A 22485-nucleotide genomic window follows, 5' to 3' on the forward strand; every position below is an offset into this window, starting at 1 on the left:
CATTGACAGTCACATGGTTAGACTGGAGGACATTAGGTGAAATAAGTCAGGTGCAGAAAGATAAATATCACATGATTTTACTCATAAATGAAATCTAAAAGAGTTTATCTCTAGAGAAGATAAGAGAAGAAAAAGTTGATCACAGATAGTTGAAGGTAAGGTAGATGTGGCAGTATATACCTCTAATCTCAGCAGTTTGGAAAGCTGAGACAGGAGGATCACAAGTTCTAGCCTAGCCTGGGCAACTTAGGGAGACCCTGTCTCAAAATAATTTTTTTTCCAAAAGGCTGGGGACATACATATATATATATATAAAAGATCCTGGACTCATTTCTCAGCCCTCCACCCCAAATTGTGAGAGTAAAATAATGGCTACCAGAGTATGTGGCGACATTGTGGGGCTTGAGTTTGTTCAGTAGGTACATTACTGTTTGATGGGAGGAGTAAGTTTTGATGTTCCATGGCACAGCAGCATGAATATAATTAATAGTAATGCATTACATATCTCAAAATAGTCAGAAGAGAGGATTTTCAATGTACTCACCATAAAGAAAAGGTAAAACTCTTAAGGTGAGAGATATGTGATCACCACCCAATGTATGCATGGATCAACATTACTTTGTACCTCATAAATATGTTTAAATACTGTGTCAGTCAAAGATTAAGTATTTTAAAACAAAACTCAGTGGAAAAGTTGAAGGTGAAATTTGGGAAAGCAGAGAAGCAGAGAGGGAGAGGAAAAGTAAAATTATTAGAGGATCAGCCTGGGAAGCTGAACAAAAAAAAATAGCGAGTTTCAGAAAAAGGGAAGGAAAACATTAACAAAATAATTTTGCATTACTAACATAAAAGAGTTTTCAAATTAAAAGGACTTACTGAGTTCCTGTGACAAGGTACATCTTTATGAAATATCAGATTGTCTCTGATGACAGAGACAGCATTACAAACTTCTTAAGAAAGGGAAAAGAGATTGCATACTAATAATCAGACATCAGACAGAATGGCTTCACACTTCCTATTAGCAGTATCAGAAAGCAACCAGGAATGCCTGCAAAATTCTGAAGAAAAAACTTTTTCAACCTAGAATTCTGTATTTAAGTATAAGCTATTAGTCACAGGATAACAAATACATGTTCAGACATGCAAGGCTTTAAAAAGATTACCTCCTACACGTCATTTCTCCTGAAGCTAGTAGAAGATCCGCTGCACTGAGGATGAGGACGGGAAATCCAGCACGGGGGAGAGACAAAGGGAACTCTCAGGAGAGTTCTCTCTTACAGAAAGAACTGAGTTAAACAGCTCTGTACAAAGTATAGAGTGAGTATAACCAATCAGACTGGAGCTGCTCAGAAAGGTTGTACATAAGATTTCTCGAAGAAGACAAAATTGATATAAGAGCTGAGTGCATTTAAACAAGAAGGAAATGTGGGGCTAAATTAGGAACCAGGACATAGAAATCAACCAAATGAGTAATCAGACAACATCTATAGAGAAACTAAAAAAAAAACCTTCAAAACATGAAGAATGTGCTTTTTTACATATCAGGCACTTTACATACTATGGATTTTTAAACAGCTGTAAACCCATAAGATAGATACTGTTATTATGTTTATAAATAAGTAAACCACGGTGCAGAGAGGTTGAGTAATAACTTGCCTAAATAACTAAACAGCAAGTAAATGACAAAAACAGAATTTGAACCTAAGCAGTTTGCTGTAAGTATTTATGCTTCTTACCGATTTGCTATATTACACATAAAATTTACTCTGTGGCTAAAGCCTAGATAGCATATATAGTTGTAAGTTTATCCTCAACAGAATTACTATGTAACTAACCAAATAAGGAGGTTAGAGACTAGGATGTGCGTACACTAACTGGCATGGTAATGGAGGAGGAAAAAGTCAAAGTCAATAATGTCTAAAATGGAAAACTTTTTAAATATTGGTACAGCCATATTATTTAATATGTGATGATAATTCCCTGAAAAATGACTGAGAAATAAAAGTAGTTGCTTTAGGGAATAAGAATTGCCATTTTTTTTTTTTAAGCCTTGTAAATTCCTTACATAATTTTTTTTTCTTCATTACCGGGGATCAAACTCAGGACGTTGTGGTTGCACGGTACCACTGACCTAAATCCTCGGCCTCTGGCTTACATAATTTTGTTAATAAATATAAACTTAAATTTTAAAAATAATGGGACATATACCATGAACAGGAAAGAAAAGTAAAGTACCACTTTAACAGAAGAAAAGATGCTGTGCATAATTTATAGTCAGATAAAAGCAAATTAAAACTGTAATGAGTTATGCGATTAGGAAAGATGAAAATGTGTATTTGAAAGAATAGAAGAAAATGAGAATTGTAGTTTATTAATGCCAAACTGTTTTCTTCATAGGGCAGCTTTGCAAGGATGTAGTTTATGAAAAATATGCACCTGTTTTCTAGAGATTTGTCCTTCAGACCTACTCACACGGTCATTACATTATTATTTGTAATAACACAAGTAGGCACAGTCCAAATATCCATCCGTAGGAGCTTATTTAAATAAAGTATGTTAAATTCATATAGTGGGTTACTGTAAAATAAAAAAGTAGTTCCATGTGCACTAATATGAAACAATTTCCAAATACAATGTTAAGTTGGAGAGAGCAGGTGCAGAAATGCATATGTATGTTATACTGTGATTTGTGTAACAAATATATCCATACAAGCGTGTGTGTGTGTGTGTGTGTGTGTGTACATGCAAAGGTGTCATAGACAACTCCAGAACCATGCAGAAGAATACTTTTAACAGTGACTGTTTCTTAGAAAAGAACTAGAGACCTAGTGGATTGCAGTGGAAGATTCACTTTTCATTATAAAACACTTTTTCAGTTTTTATTTTTTGTTAGGACATATTTGCAGTACATAATGATTCCTCGGGGGGAGTTGATACATGTACATAACTTATCTCAATTCTTTTTTGGTCCCTTTCCCTTCCCTCCCTCTCTTCTCCCTCAATCTCTTAGTCCCCTCCCCAGTTGAAAAAAATGTTTTCCTTTTCTTATCATCTATCTTTTAGTTTGCTCTTTATTTGTAATTTGGGTTTCTCATATAAGAGAAACCACATGATAGTTAAGCTCGTGTGTCTCATCTATTTCACTTTATATAACATTATGATCTGAAGGTACATCCTCATACAAATGACTCAAGTTTATCCTTCTTTATGGCATTGTAGTGCTCCATTGTGTATAAATGCCACATTGTCTTTATCCATTCATCTGTTGTTGGACATATAGGCTGCTTCCAAGATTTAGCTATCATGAATTGTGCTGCTATAAACATGGATATGCATGTATCACTGTAATATTATGTCTTTAACTCTTTCAGGAAAATACCTAGAAGGAAAATATCTGGGTTGAATGGAATTTCTAGTTTTAGATTTTTGAGGCATCTTCATGCAGATTTTCTATAATGGTTGTACTAGTTTACATTCCCACCAACAATCTAGAAGGGTTCCTTTTTCTCTCATAGTATCTCCAGAATTTGTTATTATTTCATTTCTTGAAGCTAGCCATTCTTTGTGGAGTTCATTATATAACACTTTTTAACCTTTTACTTATTTATTTTGATACTGGGAATTGAACTCAGGACCTTGTGCATGCATGGCAGGCGCAGAGCCACTGTGCTAAATTCCCGGTCCCAACCTTTTAATTTTTAAACAAATGAATAGGTTCATATTCTTAAGTGATAATGACAATAATATCAATAAATATAATAAGAAAGGTGAGAAAGGAAAAAGAAAGAAGAAATCTACTTATACTGAAGGTATATTTCAGTTCTTTATGATATATTTTAGAAAGTGAGTAAACTGAATAAAATCTTAGGTAAGGAAGGGTATATTGATGACAACCCTGGGGTTTCACATTACTAACATGTACTGTTTTAAAATTAGCCAAGTCTCTTCTTATTCTTCACTCATGTAGTAGGATAAGCTTTAGGACAGCTTAGTTTTTACTTATCTATAGTAAGAAGAGAAACTGAATCTAATTGAACAAGACTAAAAAGGTTTTGACATTTTAAATGAGATTATTATAATCTAATAGATTATATAAAAATAACCTATCATGTTTCAGGAATGTTATAAGGGATATTTTCTTCTCCTGGCTGTTTGTTAGATAAAACTTAGCTGAAAGAATACCGGAGAACAAGTTTTCTGTGGAACATAAATGCTGTGGCTGTGATAAATCATTTTGGTTACATTTCTTCCAGCTCAAAGGCCATAATAGTAAAATATATAAGAACTTCCTCTATATAGGTCTCCTAAGAGTCATGGTCCCCTTTTCCACATGAGGAAATCTGAGAATGTTGAGGGTTTCTTTTTCTTTAATTTTTACCTTGGTTAGGAATATTTTTATGGTGTTAGATAATTAAAATTCAAAAGAACATCAGAAAGTCATTTATAATTTTTTTTATTTCATAGTTTCCAAGCAGTATTAGCCATAAGCCTAGTAAATAATATTTTATTATCAAAGCAGTTTTCTTCTAGCTCTTAAGAGAGTTCTAGTTTCCCACTTCAGATTGTAAATTAGCCAGTTATCTGTAAGAAAACTAGGTAAATAAAATATGAACTACAGGGTTATTAGACAAGTATTGTATTGCATACTACTTTTTTATTAATTCAGACTACTTTGTAACACTCTAGTTTTTACCCTTATATTAAGATTTTCATTACCTTCCTCTACCCCAGCATTAAGGAAATTACTCTTCAGTGTGTCTGGCTTGTTATTTTTTTACTGAGGGCCAGGATTTTTAGGGTTTCCCTGTGAAGTAAACCTAAGTTCTGTACTTAATACTAGTTGTAACATCCTCTTTGATTTGAGATGATTGGCATAATAAATACTTTTAGAACTAAAAGCAGCTTTCTCCACTTAAAATTAATTATTTGATCCCCAAAATTTACTCAGTATAGAAGCTCAATAAGCTAAAGCCAAAACAACGTACTTGAGTTATTCCCAATTTTTTTCTATTTTTTATTAGTACATGCTTGCAGTACATAATGCTACGTTCATCTTAAGGAGTAGGTACAAGAATTAAGATAAGAGTTATTCCCAATTATGCTCTTGTTCATTGACTCAGTTAATATCCATCTTCAGTAACAGGCACATTCTAAAATTTTCAGTGCATCAACTGGCTCTCTAAACATTTTACAAGTTAGGACACTTGATGGCTATCTCATTTTTTCACTAATCTTCTAAAATGTAAGTTTGTCTGTGCTTATTACCTAATTGTTTTTCTTTACCCTGATACCTGGTTTCATCTACCACTGAAATTTCCCCTAGTATCAGAAAAATAATAAAATCCATAATTTTCCATTTTCATTTGCACAGTTTTACAAAATCTTTTGCTCTAGAGCTCCAGTCTGTTACATCTGTTACATAATAAGCGTAGAAAGAGAGCAGTGGGGTTCTTTATAATACATCTTGAGATGTATTTTAGAGACTTGATCTGGGCCTTTGACATCCCAGAACCTCTTCCGGATATATACTCAGATAAATTAAGTAAAAGTAGCCAAATACTGCCCCACCCCAATCCAAGATTTCCTAAACTGCTTACCACAGCCTTTTTAGTTTGTATTCCAAACAGAAGGATTTATAAATCCAGTTGGTGGAAAATCTAGTTTGGGTATGTGCAAAATGGGCTGGAGCTGACTCCAGGGATGAGGCATTTATCTTGTTGTGATCTACTTGGTGTCCACCAGCCAGCTGATCGCTATAGTAGCAGGACTTAGCAGAGAAATCTCCCTAGTTCCTCATAAAGGTGTGTATTCATTGGATTGTTCTAATTACTTTTATTTCTCTTAAACTTATAGCCTATTTTCTTTCCTGTTGCCTTCAGATATTTGCATGCTAACACCCCTCTCATTTTAACTGATATTTAATATAGCACAAAGGAAATTTCCATCTATTTCATGTTTTTCTTTCTGCTTACAAATTTGTTATTTTCTCTTTATCATTCTCTTTCTCTAGAGAGTAGAGAATAACAGGAAAAATTCAGGGTGGAAAAGAGTGAAAAGAACATGAATTCACTGTAAGGGAAAGGAGTAAAAGTGACTGAATAAGAAACACAACTGGTAATAGAGGAAAGATCATTTCAGTTCTTTTTTTTTTTTCACTTAAAGGCTGTTGGGTCTTTTTCTTCTGTATTTTAATCAGAGAAGTGCCATCAGAGTAAAAATTTTATCAAATCTTTTGTAATTAATTTTTAAAACTAGGAATTATAGAGAAATGTTTAGATGTATACATTAGGAGCCAAATCAACTAGGGATAGAATTAATGAAATAATACATTGGTGGGGTTGAAAATAAAGTAGAGGAAAAATGCATTTAAAGTAGAATATTACTAGCAATGTGTATAACACTTGGATTGAAATAGCCACTAAAAGGTAGAAAGTTCTGTAGTGATAGATATGGCTCCCAGAAAAGCAACTTTTTGCAGAATAGGAGAAAGAAAATTTGGCCTCATCTAATGTTGGCCATCAATGATACAGGGTTTTAGGTAAAAAATAAGTTTTTATAACTTACCTGGTAATAAATTAGTATATTTTCTTAAGCTTTCCAAAGTCTTGACAATGAATTTAACTATGTTATATGTATGCCCTAATAATACCTTTTAGTTGATATATCTCACAATTAAAGAAAATTAACTTTGCAGAATCTCATGTACTAATATAAAAGGCTGGTTTATTCATTCTCACATTAGAAATGGTGAACCATAGATCAAACAAAAGTATGTTGTATCAGTTTCCATCAGGGAATAAGAATAAATACAAAATTTCATTGACAAACCTACCCTTTTATTCATTGTTAATAAATAAAATTAATGAATGGATGTTCAAAAGGAATATTAGTAGACTCTAAAAAGTCATCTTTTAGTACATATTTGTCTTTCAAAATTTATTTTATCAATTTCTACTTTGTTTTGTTTCAGACAGGGTCTTACTATGTAGTTCAAACTGGCCCTGAACTCACTGTGCAGCCCAGCCTGGCCTCAAACTCACAGCAATCCTCCAGCCTCAGCCTCCCAAGAACTGGGATACAGGCATTTGCTACCCTGCCTCATTCTATTTCTACTTTATTAATGATAATGCTGTGCTATTTTAGAATTGGTAATTGTACCAAAAGTTATTGTCTCAGAAAATATTATCTAATTAACTGTATTTTCTTCACCATAGTGCCTTTTTTCTCCTGTGTTCTCTATTTTCTCTTCTCTCCTATACAGGTTATTGGTCAGGTATTTTAAGTGATTCTTCTTGTCTACAGATGATCAGAAACATTGCATTATCTCTGTGGTTTAAACTAAGATGGTAGTATATCAGTATTCTAAGGCCTTTATAGCACAAGTTTGATGTAGTGATATTATTCAGGTAAATAGAATAACCTCATTCTAACTTAAATTCATTCTAACTTAAATATTTCTTCTCTAAATTGAATGAACTTTTAATATTACCATTGAGGGGCCGGGGATTTAGCTCAGTGGTTCTAGTGCCTGCCTTGCAAGCGCAAGGTCCCAACTTTGATCCCTGGTACCAAAAAAAATATTACCATTGAAGGCCTCTTCGTAGCATCTTTTTTTATTAGTACATGTTTGCAATACATGATGTTTACATTCTTTGTGTGGAGTTGCTACATGTATGTAACACATCTGTATTTCACTTAACATTATAATCTCACGGTGCATCAATTTTTCTACAGATGACTCAATTTTATCTTTCTTTATGGCAGAGTAGTACATTAGATATAAAAATACCACATTTTCTTTCTTTTCCATTCATTTGTTGATGGACATGTAGGCCACTTGTAATATTTAGCTATTGTAAATTGTGCTCCTGTAAAGATGGGTATTCATGTATCACTGTAATGTGATGTCTTTAACTCTTTGGGAAAGATGCATAGAAGGGTAATAGCTAGGTTGAATGGAATTTCTAGTTTTAGTTTTTTGAGGAATCTCCACACTGATTTCCATAGTGGTTATACTAATTTATATTCCCATCAGCAATTTAAAAGTTTGTTTTTGCCCCTGTGGCCTCCAGCATTTGTTTTTATTTTATTGTTTGGTGGTGCCAGTTACTTTCTGGGGTAAGATGGAATCTAAATGTTGTTTTAATTTGTATTTCTCCAATGACCAGCAATATTGAGCATGTCTTCATATATTTACTGGCCATTTGTATTTCACTTGCCTGTTTTTTGATTGGGTCTTTTATTTGGGAGGGTCTAATTCTTTTGAGTTTTTTATATATTCTAGAAATTAGTCCCATCTGAGGAATAGCTGGCAAAAACTTTTTCCCCTTTGTAGCATCTTAAAAACACAGCATTTCCTATTATCCATTCAAAGTAGGAACTTTTTTTTTTTTTTTTTTGGTACCGGGGATTGAACTCGGGACTTTGTGCTTGCGAGGCAGGTGCCGGAACCACTGAGCTAAATCCCCGGCCCAGGAACTCTTTTTTTAATGGAGTATTGCCATATTGCCCAGGATGGTCTTAAACCTGTGTGCCCAAGTAAACTTCCTGCCTCAGCCTTTTAGGTAGCTGAGGCTATACGTATATACCACAGCACGTTAGGTTAAAAGGTGCAAACTTGAGTCTAGAAAGTCTTTTTGTATTAGAATCTTAGATATAAAGAAAAAAACCATTCCAAGAAGAATGCAATTAATAAAAAAACACTTATTGTTGACTCTGAAAGCATAATTGACAAGAAGAAAAACTTATTGATTCTTGTATCTAGAAAAAAAGTATAAAAAATCTATTGGACTATACAATATATAATCCAACAGAAAAACAAAATTTTGAATTATGATGGCTTCTGAAACGATACGTTTTCATCCTAATCCCCAGAACTGGGAATGTGTCCTTATTTAGAAAAAGGAACTCTGCAGATGTAATTAAATTAAGGCTCTCAAGATGAGTACAATGAATGTCTAGATGGGCCCTAAATTCAATGGCACAAGTCCTAAAATGGAAGAGGAGAATACACAGACAAGAGAAGACATTATGAAAACAGAAGCAGAGATTAGAGGTGCATAGACACAAGCCAAGGAATGTGTGACTGGTGGCTTTAAAGCCACTAGAAACTGAAGAAGGCAAAAAAGGATTCTCTTCTGTAGCCTTCTGAGGAAGTGGTTTTGGTTACACCTTGATTATGGACTACTGGCCTCTAAAAATTTATAAGAATAAATTTCTGTTGTTTTTAAGCCATTCAGTTAGTGGTGATTTATTATGGCATCCCTAGGAAACTAATAGACTTTTTTTCAGTAAATTCAACAAATTGTTAGATAATTGTCATGCTGCTCAACTTTATTTTCATCTCCTATCATGTTTTTTAGGATACAATATCTAATGTTAATTGCAAATATCTAGATGATTCTTCCTATTTCTTAGTATCATTGATTGCCATCTCAAATCTATCTCTTTTGTATTTTAAAAATAAATGATAGTTACTAATGTAGAGAAACAATAGAAAGTGTGACAGGTAGAGATAGTGATGACAAAATAGGAATAATGCTAAGTTCTGAATGAGCACTGTCTCATTCACTTCTGGCAGTCTGAAATAAATGCGGTTAATGTCCTCCTTTTATAAAGTGTGTGTGGGAGGTGCATAATAAGTGGTAGAACCAGAATTCAAACTCATGTCTATATGACTTCAACTCAATTTATTATGGTGCTTCTCAGCTCTATATAGAAATAACAACTACTGATAGGCTATTTGGGTTTTTTAAATGACTTCTAAGCTGGGCTTGGTGGCACACACCAGTATTCCTGGAACTAAAGAGGCTAAGACAGGAAAATTGTCCCAAATTCAAGGCCAGCCTGGACCATATAGTGAAACCCTGCCTCAAAAATACCAAAAAAGAAAGAAGAATGACTTATAAATAGTAATTGATAACTATGAGATGTATCTCTCTTCTTTTCCCTTCCCCAGCTAGATTTTTTTTCCCCCTAAATCAGTCTTTTAGCATATTGCCCTTCCCTGGAGAGTACCTTTCCTTCCTCAATTAGATCTTTAAAATCCCTATTATATGACATACAGTATTCTGGCCTGCACCATGTATGAACAAAGCATTCAAAGTAGTCAACAGTGAAACAAAAATGCCCCACCTTCACGGAGCTTACATTATAGTGGGAGTAGACTGGCAAAAACAAGTAACTTTAAAGTATGTCATTTAGGGCCAGGGATTTAGCTCAGTGGTTTCACCGTCTGCTGCGCAAGTGCAAGGACCCGAGTTCGATCCCCAGTACCAAAAAAAAAACCAAAAAGAATTATAAAGTATGTCATTTGGTGAGAAGTGCAATGGAGAAAAAATAAGGTAGAGTGAAAGGAACTAGGAGGGATGTGTGGAGAAAGGGGGAAAGGAATGTTATTTCATATGCGATGGTGAGGAAAAAGCCTAACTAAGAGAGACATTTGGTGAAGACCTGAAGGGAAATGTTCCAGAACCCTCAAATAAAGGTTATGGATTTCCAGTTTAAAGGGCCTACAAAGTACTCTGCATAATGAATAAAAGACCCATTTCAGGGACCATGTTTGGGAAATTTTAGGACATCTGTAATGAGAATTTCCTAAAACTGACAAGAAATTGGCCAGTGCGGTGGGCACTCCTGTAATTCCAGCCATCTAGGAGGCTGAGACAGGAGGATCACAAGTTTGGCAACTCAGTGAGATCCTGTCTCAAAATTTAAAAATAGGACTGAGGTTGTAGCCCAATGCAAATGTTCTGTTCAGTCCTCAGTAGTAGGGGAAAAAGTGTTTAAAACAGAAATAAAAGTACTCTATAAAGGAGTCAAACAAGAGTGGCATCTTTTTTTTCTTTTTCCTCCAGTATTGGGGATTAACCCTGGGTCTTCACACTAAGCTACATGTGCATTCCTCTTTTTTTGTTTTTTCTTTCTTTTCTTTTTTATTTTTTGAAACAGGGTCTAAGTTCCCCCAAACTGATCTCAAACTTTCAATCCTGCCCCAGCCTCCCAGAGTGTTGGAATTAAAGATATCTGACTTCTTGAAAGTAGAATTAGAACCTGAGACCATGAAACAGTGCCCTTTAAATTCTGACTCAACATGATTTCTAAGCTAGCAGGCAGCTGAATAGATGATTGAGAGCTGAGTAAGTGAGCATCCAATCCAAACTAGGGAAAAAGATGGAAGACTTTCAGGTTTCTCAATTTATCTCAACATTTCTAAGTAATATATGACTACATATAAATATTTAAATAAAATTATTATACCCATGATTATAGCAGCACAATTTATAATGGCTAAATCTTGGAAGTAGCCTATATGTCCATCAACAGATGAATGGATAGAAAAACTGTTGCATTTATACGTCATGGAGCACTACAATGCCATAAAGAAGGACAAACGAGTCATTTGTAGGAAAATGGTTGCACCTTGAGACCATAATGTTGAGTGAAATCAGACACACAAGCTTGAATATTGCAGGGTTTCTCTTATAAGAGAATGTAATATAAACAAAGAACAAAGTTAAAGATACATAATATGAAATAAACAGATCTTTTTCAAATGGGAGGGGGACCAATAAATGGATGGAGGGAGGAGGAAAGAGAGAGGATGTGGAACAAAAAAGGAATTGAAAGTATTATATACATGTACCAACTCCCCATAACGAATATAATCATTATGTACTGCAAACATACCCTAATAAAAAATAAAAACTGAAAAAAAGAAAGCAATCAGGAAAAATAAAAAGTATTACCTTGTAATAAATGCCAGTAGAAAAAGCTAAAAGTTAAAGGAGATTGCCTTTGGTGTGGTAAATTATAAGGTTGCTATTTTTTATTAGCCTATTTGATTTTAAGTAATGTTGATTTTTTTTTCACAATGTACTATATCACTTGGGTAAAGGTAATGTGTAATTTTGCCTTTACAAATGTACAGAATCAGCAAACTAGTTACTATTTCATAGAGTTGTAAAATATATTAGATACAAGTTCCCTAGCAGATTGCTAGCATGTAGTAGGTACTCATTAAACATTAGTTTCTTGTTTTCTGCAAGTTTTGCTGTATTTTCAGTAAGAAAAAATATCTTGAGTTTCAAACAGCCCATATATAAGTACTTTTAAAATCTATCCAATTTTTAAGTAGGGTACTGCAATTTCAGGCTTTTTTTAACATACTACATTATACATAGTTTATCGATTATGACCATATTCAAGATTCCATATCTTTAGTGAGAACAACACTTTTCTTTTTCAAAAATGCCACAAACAATAATAATGTCAGTGGTTCCACCACCTGCCTCACAAGTACAAGGTCCCAAGTTCGATCCCCAGTACCAAAAAAAAAAAAAAAAAGAGGAAATTAAGAACACTCCAAAAAATTAATTTGTTGGATGAAATTTACCATTCTTTCCTTAAACTACTTTGTATATTCTTTTTACTATCAACAAAGTAGAAATATTTATACTCAGTTTTAGCAGAATTTAGATTATCATTTATTTTACATTCATTAAATCTTGGTTATCTATATTAATGACTACATTACCTTATATAATCAGTCATTATAGAGGAAGAAGATAAATATTGTTGAATAGTGAAGTTAAGGCACTATAGTGTATTACAGTTCCACATTACTACAATATTCTTATCAAGTGACTAGTAAGCCCTGCATAAATCTTTTTTCAAAATTGTATGACTGGATAAATTTAGAGAATTGGGCTAGTAATTACTAATTAGACCATAATACGAGGAACCCAAGTGATGCATTCTTTTTTCTTAATGATGCACTTGGAATATATATCCAGGATTCTGCAAACTACTGTCCTATCTCTCTAACTGAAAATTATTTCACAAAAGGATTCCATTTGCACTTCTTGGAAGATTTATGATCTCAGCATTTTCCTATCAAGGGATATATGATGATGCTGCAGGGTGTGTAGTGTCTTATTTCTAATAGTCTCTGTGGATGGAATGAAAGATTGAGCAGTACTCCTGGTAAAGAGAAATACTTTTTTGGGCTGGGGATTTAGCTCAGTGGTGCCACTACCTGCCTCGCAAATGAAAGGTCCTGAATTTGATCCCCCGTACCCACCCCCCAAAAAAAGAGAGAAATACTTTTTGACAGCTTTTTTACATGGCTGTAATTACACTGGCCTGTACTCTGAACCAGGCAGTGAACACATTAAAAGTGTTTTCTGGTGAAAACAATAAATGTTTCTGTAAATTGGAGGAAAAGAAAAAAATACAGAGAATCTAAGGTGATACTAGCTTGTAGGTTCTGGTGAATGAAGGGATCTGTAAAGAAAATCATAGCAAAGAAGTAAGTCAGGATTTTGAGGGACAGAATACTCTTTTCAGTCAGTGATGAATGTTAAAAATTGTTCTCATTTTCTTTTTCACCTTTTTTGGCTCCCTTACCCTTAATAATATTTTCATTTCATTTTGCTCCACAAATGTTTATGTAGTTATTTGAGTCAAGTGCTCTTCTAAGTGCTTTGAAAGTATTTACTCATGTAACCCTATGAAGTAAGTATTGCTATTATCTGTTTGTTTGTTTGTTAATACTTATTTAAACTGAAGCAGTATTTGTCCAAGATCTGTAAATGGCGTAGGTATTATTTGAACCTAGGAATTTAGCCCTGAAGTCTGTCCTCTTAAGCACTATGCTCAGTCACCTGCTAATATTACCTTGTAAGTAGTGCCAGAAGTGCTTATTTCTGTACTCCTGGGTCTTCTGACATTGTCTATGTCTGAACCTCTACACCCTTACAAAAAAAAATTTATTATCCAAGTTATCTAGTTTATAGTTATTTAGTGGGAAGGAATGTGTAGTCATTTTTAAAAAAATATAGAAAGAGACTGTTGCTGTTTGCAGACATAGAAAAAACTGTTATGTTGGTTTTCCTTCTCTGTCTTTCTTTGGATCTGATTAAATTTCTTGGTTTGTTTAATTATTTCAAATATGTTGAAAAAAAATGGAGAAGGAAAAATTAATCATTGAATTGAGAAAAGGGTCCTCTCAGTCTTTGAGTTGATATTCTTCCCAAGAACACACAATTTGTCACCAAGGTTTTGTATTCTCATCTCCTTTTAATAAAAACAGGAAAGGAAAAAAAAATGGTCTCCTTCTCTTCGGCCCCCCTAAGACACAGATGTTCAGAAACTGCTCACACATTATCAGTCAAAATGATCGATTTTCAAGTACCTGCCTCTCAGATTCTGGGTGAAACCTCTCTCCAGTTGCCAAAATAAATCTAAAAGCACATAAGTAGAATGTTCTTTTGCAAATTCTGTTTATTGTTCTGCATCTGGATTAACATATGCTGAAGAAAAGAAGCAGCTGCTGATAAACCAGATCTAGAGCAATATGCCAGCTCCTTGTGTTTTTGTTTTTGTTTTTGGTACCGGGGATCAAACTCAGGACCTTGCGCTTGCAAGGCAGGTGGCCCTTTATGAAGTTAATAATGTTATAGAAAATACTCCTGTATTTAGCTGTGAAGAAGAAAAGAACCCCCAAAACTAAAGTGGATAAATGTGGAAAAGTAGTTTAGTTTAGTGTACCATAGTGGTTAAGGGAAAACACTCCAGAACCAAAAGAAAGATGAATTCTACCATTTTGTTACTTTGGGCAAGTTACTAACTCAGCTTGTCTGTGTCTCCATTTCCTTATTTGTAAAATGGATAAAATAGTAGCATTCATTTCTTAAGTTGTCTTATTTCAGAATTTTGTTCCTAGGAAATTACTGTTAGAATTTTCTTTCCTTTTTTCTTCTTTTTTCAATGCTTATCTCTTGTTCTGCTGAATTTCACTTTGCATCAGTTAGTTAGGATAATAGAAATTGAGTGAAATGGACAATCTGCAGTAGTATTTTGAACTATATAGCGCAAGTATATGTTTTGAATCCAGAGTCTCGGCACTGAGCTACATCCCCAGCCTTTTTTATTTTGAGACAGGGTCTCACCTCAAACTTGAAATCCTCCTGCCTCAGCCTTCTGAATAGCTGAAATTACAGCGTGCTTCTCTGTGCCTGGCTCATGTATATGTTTCTGTATCAGTAGTATGACAAGAACTGGCTGTAGCATAAAATCTATGTTCTTCCTAAATAGGTTTTATAGAAACAGTAGCCCAAAGTTGCAAATATTATTTAAAACTAAGGTAAAAGCAGATACCAAATGATTATTTTTACTGAAAATGATGTGTCATCTGTTTTATACAAGAAAGGTGACCTAATCCTTTAGTTTTGACAGATCAGCTTAACAGAAAATCAACAAGGCCAACCTCCTAAAAATAAAGCATATATATTTTTAAAGCTACTGAAAAAAATGAGTTTTTTAACACCTTATGTAATTTGAGCTCCTTTTTAAAATGAGAGCCAATGTCACAAATATGTCCCTGGCTCTGTGAGCACATTCAGAAATAGTATGTGTTAGTATCCAGTAGCATTCCAAAATACTTTTAGTTGCTTTTTGTTATTATTGAGTTTTTCATAGATATATAAGTATTGCTTTTACCACAGCAGTTTCTTTATGTGATGAAATAAAACTATCAAAAGATTCCTTTGTATTTTTCTACATAGGCTTTGCTTATTTTTCTTTGAAAATTCACATGAGAGCCTGAGTTGACAAGAGGGACCCAACTACTTGCTGGTCCAGAAAGGGAAATGCACCCTACTAAATCATATTAGCTGGAAGAATAAGGTGAAGCCCAAATTTTTAACCAGAAGTTTATAAAGACAAAAAACTGTGGCTGTTATAATTGTCACTTATTTTGCATATGCCTTTTATATACTTGTAAATACTATTCTAACCATCTGATTTAAAATGTATTCTGGTCTTTATAATGCCTCTTTATCAGAATAAAAGTATGTATGTATGTATATTATGTTGTAGTCCCATCATATACAAATGAATAAGTTAAATTTTAGTGGCATTTCTGCATAAGTGGGTGATCTTGGCATTTGTCATTCCCATTATAAACAATAATTTCCTTTTTTTATTATGCTTTCCAAAAAGAATGCAGTAGGAAGACCACAGCATCAGAATCCTAATCTGGTTAATGGGGAGACATTCAGCGAAACTGTGTTTATGGTTGGAAGATGCTGGATTTATAATAATCTGCTTTTCAAAACCAGAGCACCCATAAGTGCAAGAGCCAGCACAATAACAGTCTGGTATACAGTTCAGCTTGCCTGCTGTTGAGATGTGTTCCTACTTAAATGAGAAGATAGGTATTATCGGATTGTTAATTTGTTTGATAAGTAAAATTGACGTGCAGGTAATTTTTAATTATATGCAGCCAGCTAATTTTCTGTGCTCTTTGATTTTCAGAAAATTGTGCATTTATGGTTCAGGATTTCTTAATGGCTGGCACACTGAATTCTATACTTATACCAAAATCAGAATTCCATAATATTTCTTTTATAAGGGATGGAGGAAATAAGCTAATTACATTCTTCAAAATTCATAAAAATATACTATTTCACTGATTCACAACAAGAAAAAAAATCTAGCCTTTTAACAACTAAATCAGTACTTACTGATACTAATTTGGGAGCTTGTACATAACCTCTAGGAGTTTACTTTTACCTGTTTTCAAACCATTTGTTTATTCAAATATTCACTAAACACTTACTACCTAGGGTAAGCACTGTACTTAGCATTTCAGATGCAGCAATAAACAAGACAGGGATATAATCTCTGACATCATGAAGTTTAATATCCATCAGGATAAGGAGCAGATAGACATATAATATATAAATAAATTATGAATTATAATAACTTTGAAGGACAAAAACAGGATGCTGTGTTAATGAATAGTAAGAGGACAGTGGTTTGATAAGCAAAACAGTTTAGTAACCAAAGCATTGAAATCGACTAATGATGTTTTATGTTTGAATTATGTTGAATTACATGGAATCCCAGAACTAGAAGATACCTTTAAAATCATCAAGTTTAACCATTCATTTGGTGTTTGAATATATATTATTCATTTGATCATTGGTTACATGTGACTTTTTTGGATGGGTGGGGCAGGGCTGGGGGTTTGAATCTAAGGCCTCTCATATGCGAAGCTCATACTCCACCATTGAGCTACATCCTCAGCTCTGATTTGACTTTATTATTTTTTTTACTTATAAACATACATTTTCACACTGTTTAACCTAATATAAACATATATTAAATACACTGCTAGGTCAGGTCTGTATAAAATGGCTTAGTCAAGACAATTCTGCCTAATTTCCTGTACAGAGAGAAATGTAAAGCCAAATAACATAGTGCTTATTTGTAGAAATAAATTACTTAAATAACCTCACCTATCCAAAATGAGCATGTGCTTAGTGCTGTAAATGTGTGATAAAAACTCCACCAACAGGGCTGGGGATGTAGCTCTGTGGCGCCACGCCTGCCTGGCACATGCAAGGTCCTGAGTTTGATCTCCAGTCCCCCCCCAAAAAGAAACACTACACCAACTTTTGTGAAGCTGTTTCGAACCATTGAGAGATTTTTCTCGGTGAAATGGACTCCAGCTACTTTCTAACCTGAGTTGATGGCTAAATAGTGGGGTGCACACCCATGCTCCTCCATGGTTTTGGAGAACTTCCTAGTGCTGTATGAGATTAAAATTTCATTGATCTCTTTAATAGAAATTAGAAGTTGCTTCCCCTGGCTATGGTAACTCAGCACATGGCTGTGGGTTCAGAGACAGTGAAAGTAAGATAAAAATTACTTCAAGAATCAACTTCTACATGTAGAGATTTCATCTCTTACAACTAAATCCTACTTGGGTAAATAATGAAATAACTCTCTTTTTTTGATATTTAAATTCTTTTGGGTACTTGAAACCACATAAGCCAGAGGTGAATTCCTTAAACGTTTTTGTTTCATCACACAGTATACCCATTGCTAAGTTCTGACAAAAGAAAATGGATATGCCATGGTCAAGTTTTCAAGTTATTCCAAAGTACACTTTAGCCTGGATACTTCTTTAAAAAGTATCTAGATAGGTGAAATATATTCTTTTTTCCTTCCATTCATCTTTTTATCACTTAGTAAGCTCCTGTTAATGTCAGGCACTCTCGTAAGCTCTGGAGATAAATGAAAAACAGGACAAAGTTACTGCCTCCGCCTAATGCCCATGATGTACTTCACTTCTGCGGGGAAAAACATATTAAATATCAATGCCTTGTATAATGTTAGGTAAAGTAAAATAATGAAGTCTATGAAGAAAAAAATAGAGTGAGTGAGAAAAAAAGATACAGAAAAGAACATGATTAACTCTGGGCAGGAAATGAGTTAAGATACTAAGAAAATAATTTCAAATCTAGATTTTGAATGATAACTAAGAGAATAACAGGCAGATCTGGCCGGCAAGGGCCTTCCATACAAAGAGGCAGCAACAACAGGGCTGGATGGCATAAAACAGAGCATTAAAAATAGGTATGCATACTTGTAAAAAAGATTTAGCATAGAAATTAAATATAGTATATCATCGCCTTTGCAGAGTGTTGAATAATGGAGTAACATCATATTTACATTTAAGAAAAATTGTTTCCTTAACAGTTCTCTGGTTTCTTTGGGTAATAAACTGAATGGTGTAAGGTTAATAAACAGGAATGGCTTCTAATTTTTTTTTTTTTTTTTTGGTACTGGAGATTGAACTCAGGACCTTGCACTTGCGAGGCAGGTGGCGGAACCACTGAGCTAAATCCCAGATCCAATGGGTTCTAAATTTTTAAAAATACTTAAAAGGAAAACCTCACACTGGAGATTGCAGATGAACATTTTTTGGCATTTGAGAAAGGATTGTTAATTGTTTATCAACAGAATACCATTATTGTTTAGTAATGTAGTTTGAATATATTCATCAAATGAACAACCTGTGTGGGAAGAATTAGGGCTCACTATCTTTTACAGCATACACATCTTTCAGAAACCTACTTCCATATTTCTGCGACTCTTAATTTCCTTTTATTGAGCTGAAACCTCTGTCCCTGTAACTTAGACTCACTTTCCCCTGTTCTAACTCTTGAATATAATTATGGAAATCATGACCTATTTCTTAGATTTCTTTTTCTGAGGACTAATACATAAAAATCATTTTGGTGTACTTTGTATTATTTTAAGATCAATTATAAACAGTAGTTAAAAATGATGTCTCTTTGGGCCAGGGATTTAGCTCAGTGGTTCCGCCACCTGGCTTGCAAGCGCAAGGTCCAGAGTTCGATCCCTGGTACCAAAAAGAAAAAAAAAAAGATATCTCTTTGTATTGCCTTTAGTAAAAAGAAGGTGCAGGGGTTGTTGATGATTTGGGCAGGGTAGGAATCTGTGGACTGTAGTATTCATAGACAGACCCTCAGTTTATTTCTGTCTAACTTTATTTGCACTTTTCTATCCCTGATTTGTATTTGAGTAGCAATAAGGATTAAAAGAGTAGTTCATTTTAAGTAGAAACAAGACCAAAAGTAAAGGCAGAGGAAAATGCAGTAGTACAGCAGTATGTTCCCTGAAGGATTATGAGACTAGATAATAAAAAATAAATTATGTTGAAATTAAAAGAGAAATTTTATTTCAATCATTGAGACTTAGGAGCAGAAAAGAAACAAAGGATATGTGTACTTTCTTATGTATACTTACATATGTATATGTATGTATGCCTGCATAAACATGTTTATCTAATAAGTGAGTTATATATTTTATAATACATACATACCTAAATATAGACAAGTAGGTACAGTGTATGTGATTTCTGTCAGCTTCTCATTAAATGGTAGCTAACTGATTGATACTGTTTCCATGTCTGTTCTGTTCTGCTGCCTGAAGTGGCAAATGGAGTCCACTGTGGTTCAAACTGTCAGTTTTTTTAACTGATCAATCCTGACATGCTAACCTCAGCAACTAAGCAGCTGTGTAATGTGTTAGACATCATACCAGAAATGAAGATTACATTGTTGACCTGCCTTCTACTTTTGAAATGTAGAGAAAAAAAACTAGAAATACATATGATTTTAAAACAAACTAATATGATGACTAAGAACAGTGATATCATCTATAATTTCATTGTACCTAGTAGAAAATTAGTTTAGTAGAATCACTCAGCCTATAAAATTATTTTTTTATTATTTTTTTAAATGAAGTTCTAATTTAAGACCTGGAAAAAGGGGCTTTAGAGAAATAGAAACTTCATTTCTTTTTTTGTGTCCTTTGTAAATGTAAAATATTTCCAAGGATAAGTTGATATGTTTGATGTAGTAGCTTAAAAGAGAGTAATATGTGTGTGTATGTCTATGTCAGACTTCTATGTCTGTATTAGCTGTAAGGTTTACCCAGTTTTTCCTACTTTGAAGAGTTTCCATTTTAATTCAGCACAATAACATTCAAAATAAGAATATCTGAAATTTGCTTTTCTATCCATAAAACAGGATTTTGAAATAGATTACTTTTAAAAAATCACTTCTTAAAACACACAGAAGTACACATCCACTCTCTTACTCATTGAGATAGAAAAAATGAATTGCCTAGTTTGGTAGATCACATTCCTTCTTCCAAAGTAGATTGTCTGCCCTCAGTGCTATTGAGAGTGGTGAGTGAGTAGGAAGGGTGGCTATTGTTTAGTGCTCTCTAGCAAAAGAACAGAGGGAGGAGTGGATTGAGTTTGACTGGCATTGGCTCTGGCTTTTCTGCATTCCAAACTGTCTGAGCCACAGGGTGAGAGCAAAAAGCGGGAGAGAGAGAGAGAGAGAGAGAGAGAGAGAGAGAGAGCGCGCACATGAGAGCAAGCACAGACGAGTACAAAGTGTTTTGAGCTTCTGACTGGCATGCCGGAAAGATCATGTTAGCAACAGCCGGAAACTTCACAGAATGCAGACCCCAGGTAAGAGTCACTACAATCTGAGACTGAAATTACAATTTTTGTATATTTAAGGGAATGTGTTTTTATCATGCAAATACAATAAGTATTTAACTTTGTGATTATTGTTCTTTAAAAAAAAAAGATTGGTTTTTATTATTGTGTATTCATAGAAACAACTGTGGAAACTGCCAACATTCTAGTACAAAATCCTGCATAAGAATAGCCATCTGAGATTAAAAGGACAATAAGCATAGTAAAATACTAACACTGCAACATTTACGTGTTCTTTTAATAATATGAAGTGGATTCTTTTTCTGGATTTGCATCAAATTTCTATATGAAATATAAAGATGCCTGGTAACCAGTAGAGCTCATTTCTTTCTGAGGAAAACAGAACATCTTACCATCAGTAAAATTCTAGCAGTGTTCCTTGAGTCTCAATAGCACATAACAAATCTGTGTCATTCACAAAGTTCAACAGGTTGGATCCATAGGCAGCAGAAAGAGGATTCAAATAAAAACTTGGCTTTGTTCTTTTTGTCAGTGGTAGGTTTTAATATCATCTGCCAATAGATAACAAGCTAGAAACTTGAACTGATTAACTCATCGAAGATTAAATCTTAAATTGATTTTTAGAGATTATCTACAGTCCATTCTTTCCATTTTTAGCAAGAACATTAAGATCTAAGGGGTTTAGTACTTGCTTAAGATCAGAGTAAGGAGCAAGATTGAAATAAAAACCAGGATTTCCTAATTCCCAGTTTGTTAACAGTATCAATTATATTTAGACTTTATATTTTATCTATACTCTATTTGAATTAGACAATATGAATTATAAATCTGGACTGAAACTTTATAGGAAAAAGATAGTGAGGAATAGCTACCATCAAATCAATATTGATAGATGCTCATGACCCAAACCAAAATTATATAAAAAAGATTCCTGAGGAAAAAATGGCTTTCAGTTAAGGAAAATGACTGAGTTTGTGGTTTGCTTTTATATAAATTATTTATGTAGCAAATTCTGAATTTCAGTATATGAAATTACAACTCAAATTTAATTTCTTTTAAAGACTTTACAACTTAGTGGTCTCTGAATCAATAAGTTAGTAAACAATTTCCTATATGTAAATATCCATTTTTGTACTTGTAACTTGTAATTGGGATCAAAAAGTCTTCCATATTCACTGTCTTTCCTATGTTACTTCAAAAAAGCATGAAGTAGCATTTTTAAAGTATTCATTTGTTCAGATCAATTACTATCTTATCCAAGATCCAACTCTGTTTCTCCGGATTTGTAAAAGCCCTCTGTTACTTCACCTCATGAATTAAGTGTTAGAGGATAACTTAAGTGGAGCATCTTGAGAGTCAGGACCAACAGTGAACATCTGTCTTCATATATTTTCATTTAGTCTCTAAAAAAGGTTTCTGCCCTTTCCATTTTTCTGGAGACCATTGTGGTGAAGAGAGAGGCCACACTATTCTTATGAGCTAAATAGTAAAGATAGCCACTGTCAAAAGGATCTGTCATGGCTCTTTACAACTCCTGGGAACAAGTCAGCCTGATTTGGCTATAAGCACAGTGAAGGGATGTTGTTCTTTTGTATTAAAACCTGACCTGCTCATTCCAGCTTTCGGCTGGGTCT

At 33.9% G+C, this 22485-nt stretch overlaps 1 protein-coding gene across 9 annotated transcripts in view; it reads left to right on the forward strand.

Annotated features, from left to right (window-relative positions):
* Positions 1 to 22485, forward strand: part of Rasal2 (RAS protein activator like 2) — a 330126-nt gene that overhangs the window by 164587 nt on the left and 143054 nt on the right. The window contains exon 1 of one of the 9 annotated variants that reach the window (XM_004853380.3): positions 19694 to 20860. The exons of the other annotated variants lie outside the window; for them this stretch is intronic. Coding sequence (XP_004853437.1) covers positions 20848 to 20860 — 13 coding nt within the window. The 5' untranslated portion in view covers positions 19694 to 20847. Of the gene's footprint in view, positions 1 to 19693; positions 20861 to 22485 lie in introns of those variants that run through there. 9 annotated transcript variants of the gene reach the window in all.

The sequence above is a fragment of the Heterocephalus glaber genome, unplaced genomic scaffold, assembly GCF_053883595.1.
Source record: "Heterocephalus glaber isolate CG9 unplaced genomic scaffold, H.glaber_assembly_v1.0 deba00001600, whole genome shotgun sequence".
Classification (NCBI taxonomy): domain Eukaryota; kingdom Metazoa; phylum Chordata; class Mammalia; order Rodentia; family Bathyergidae; genus Heterocephalus; species Heterocephalus glaber.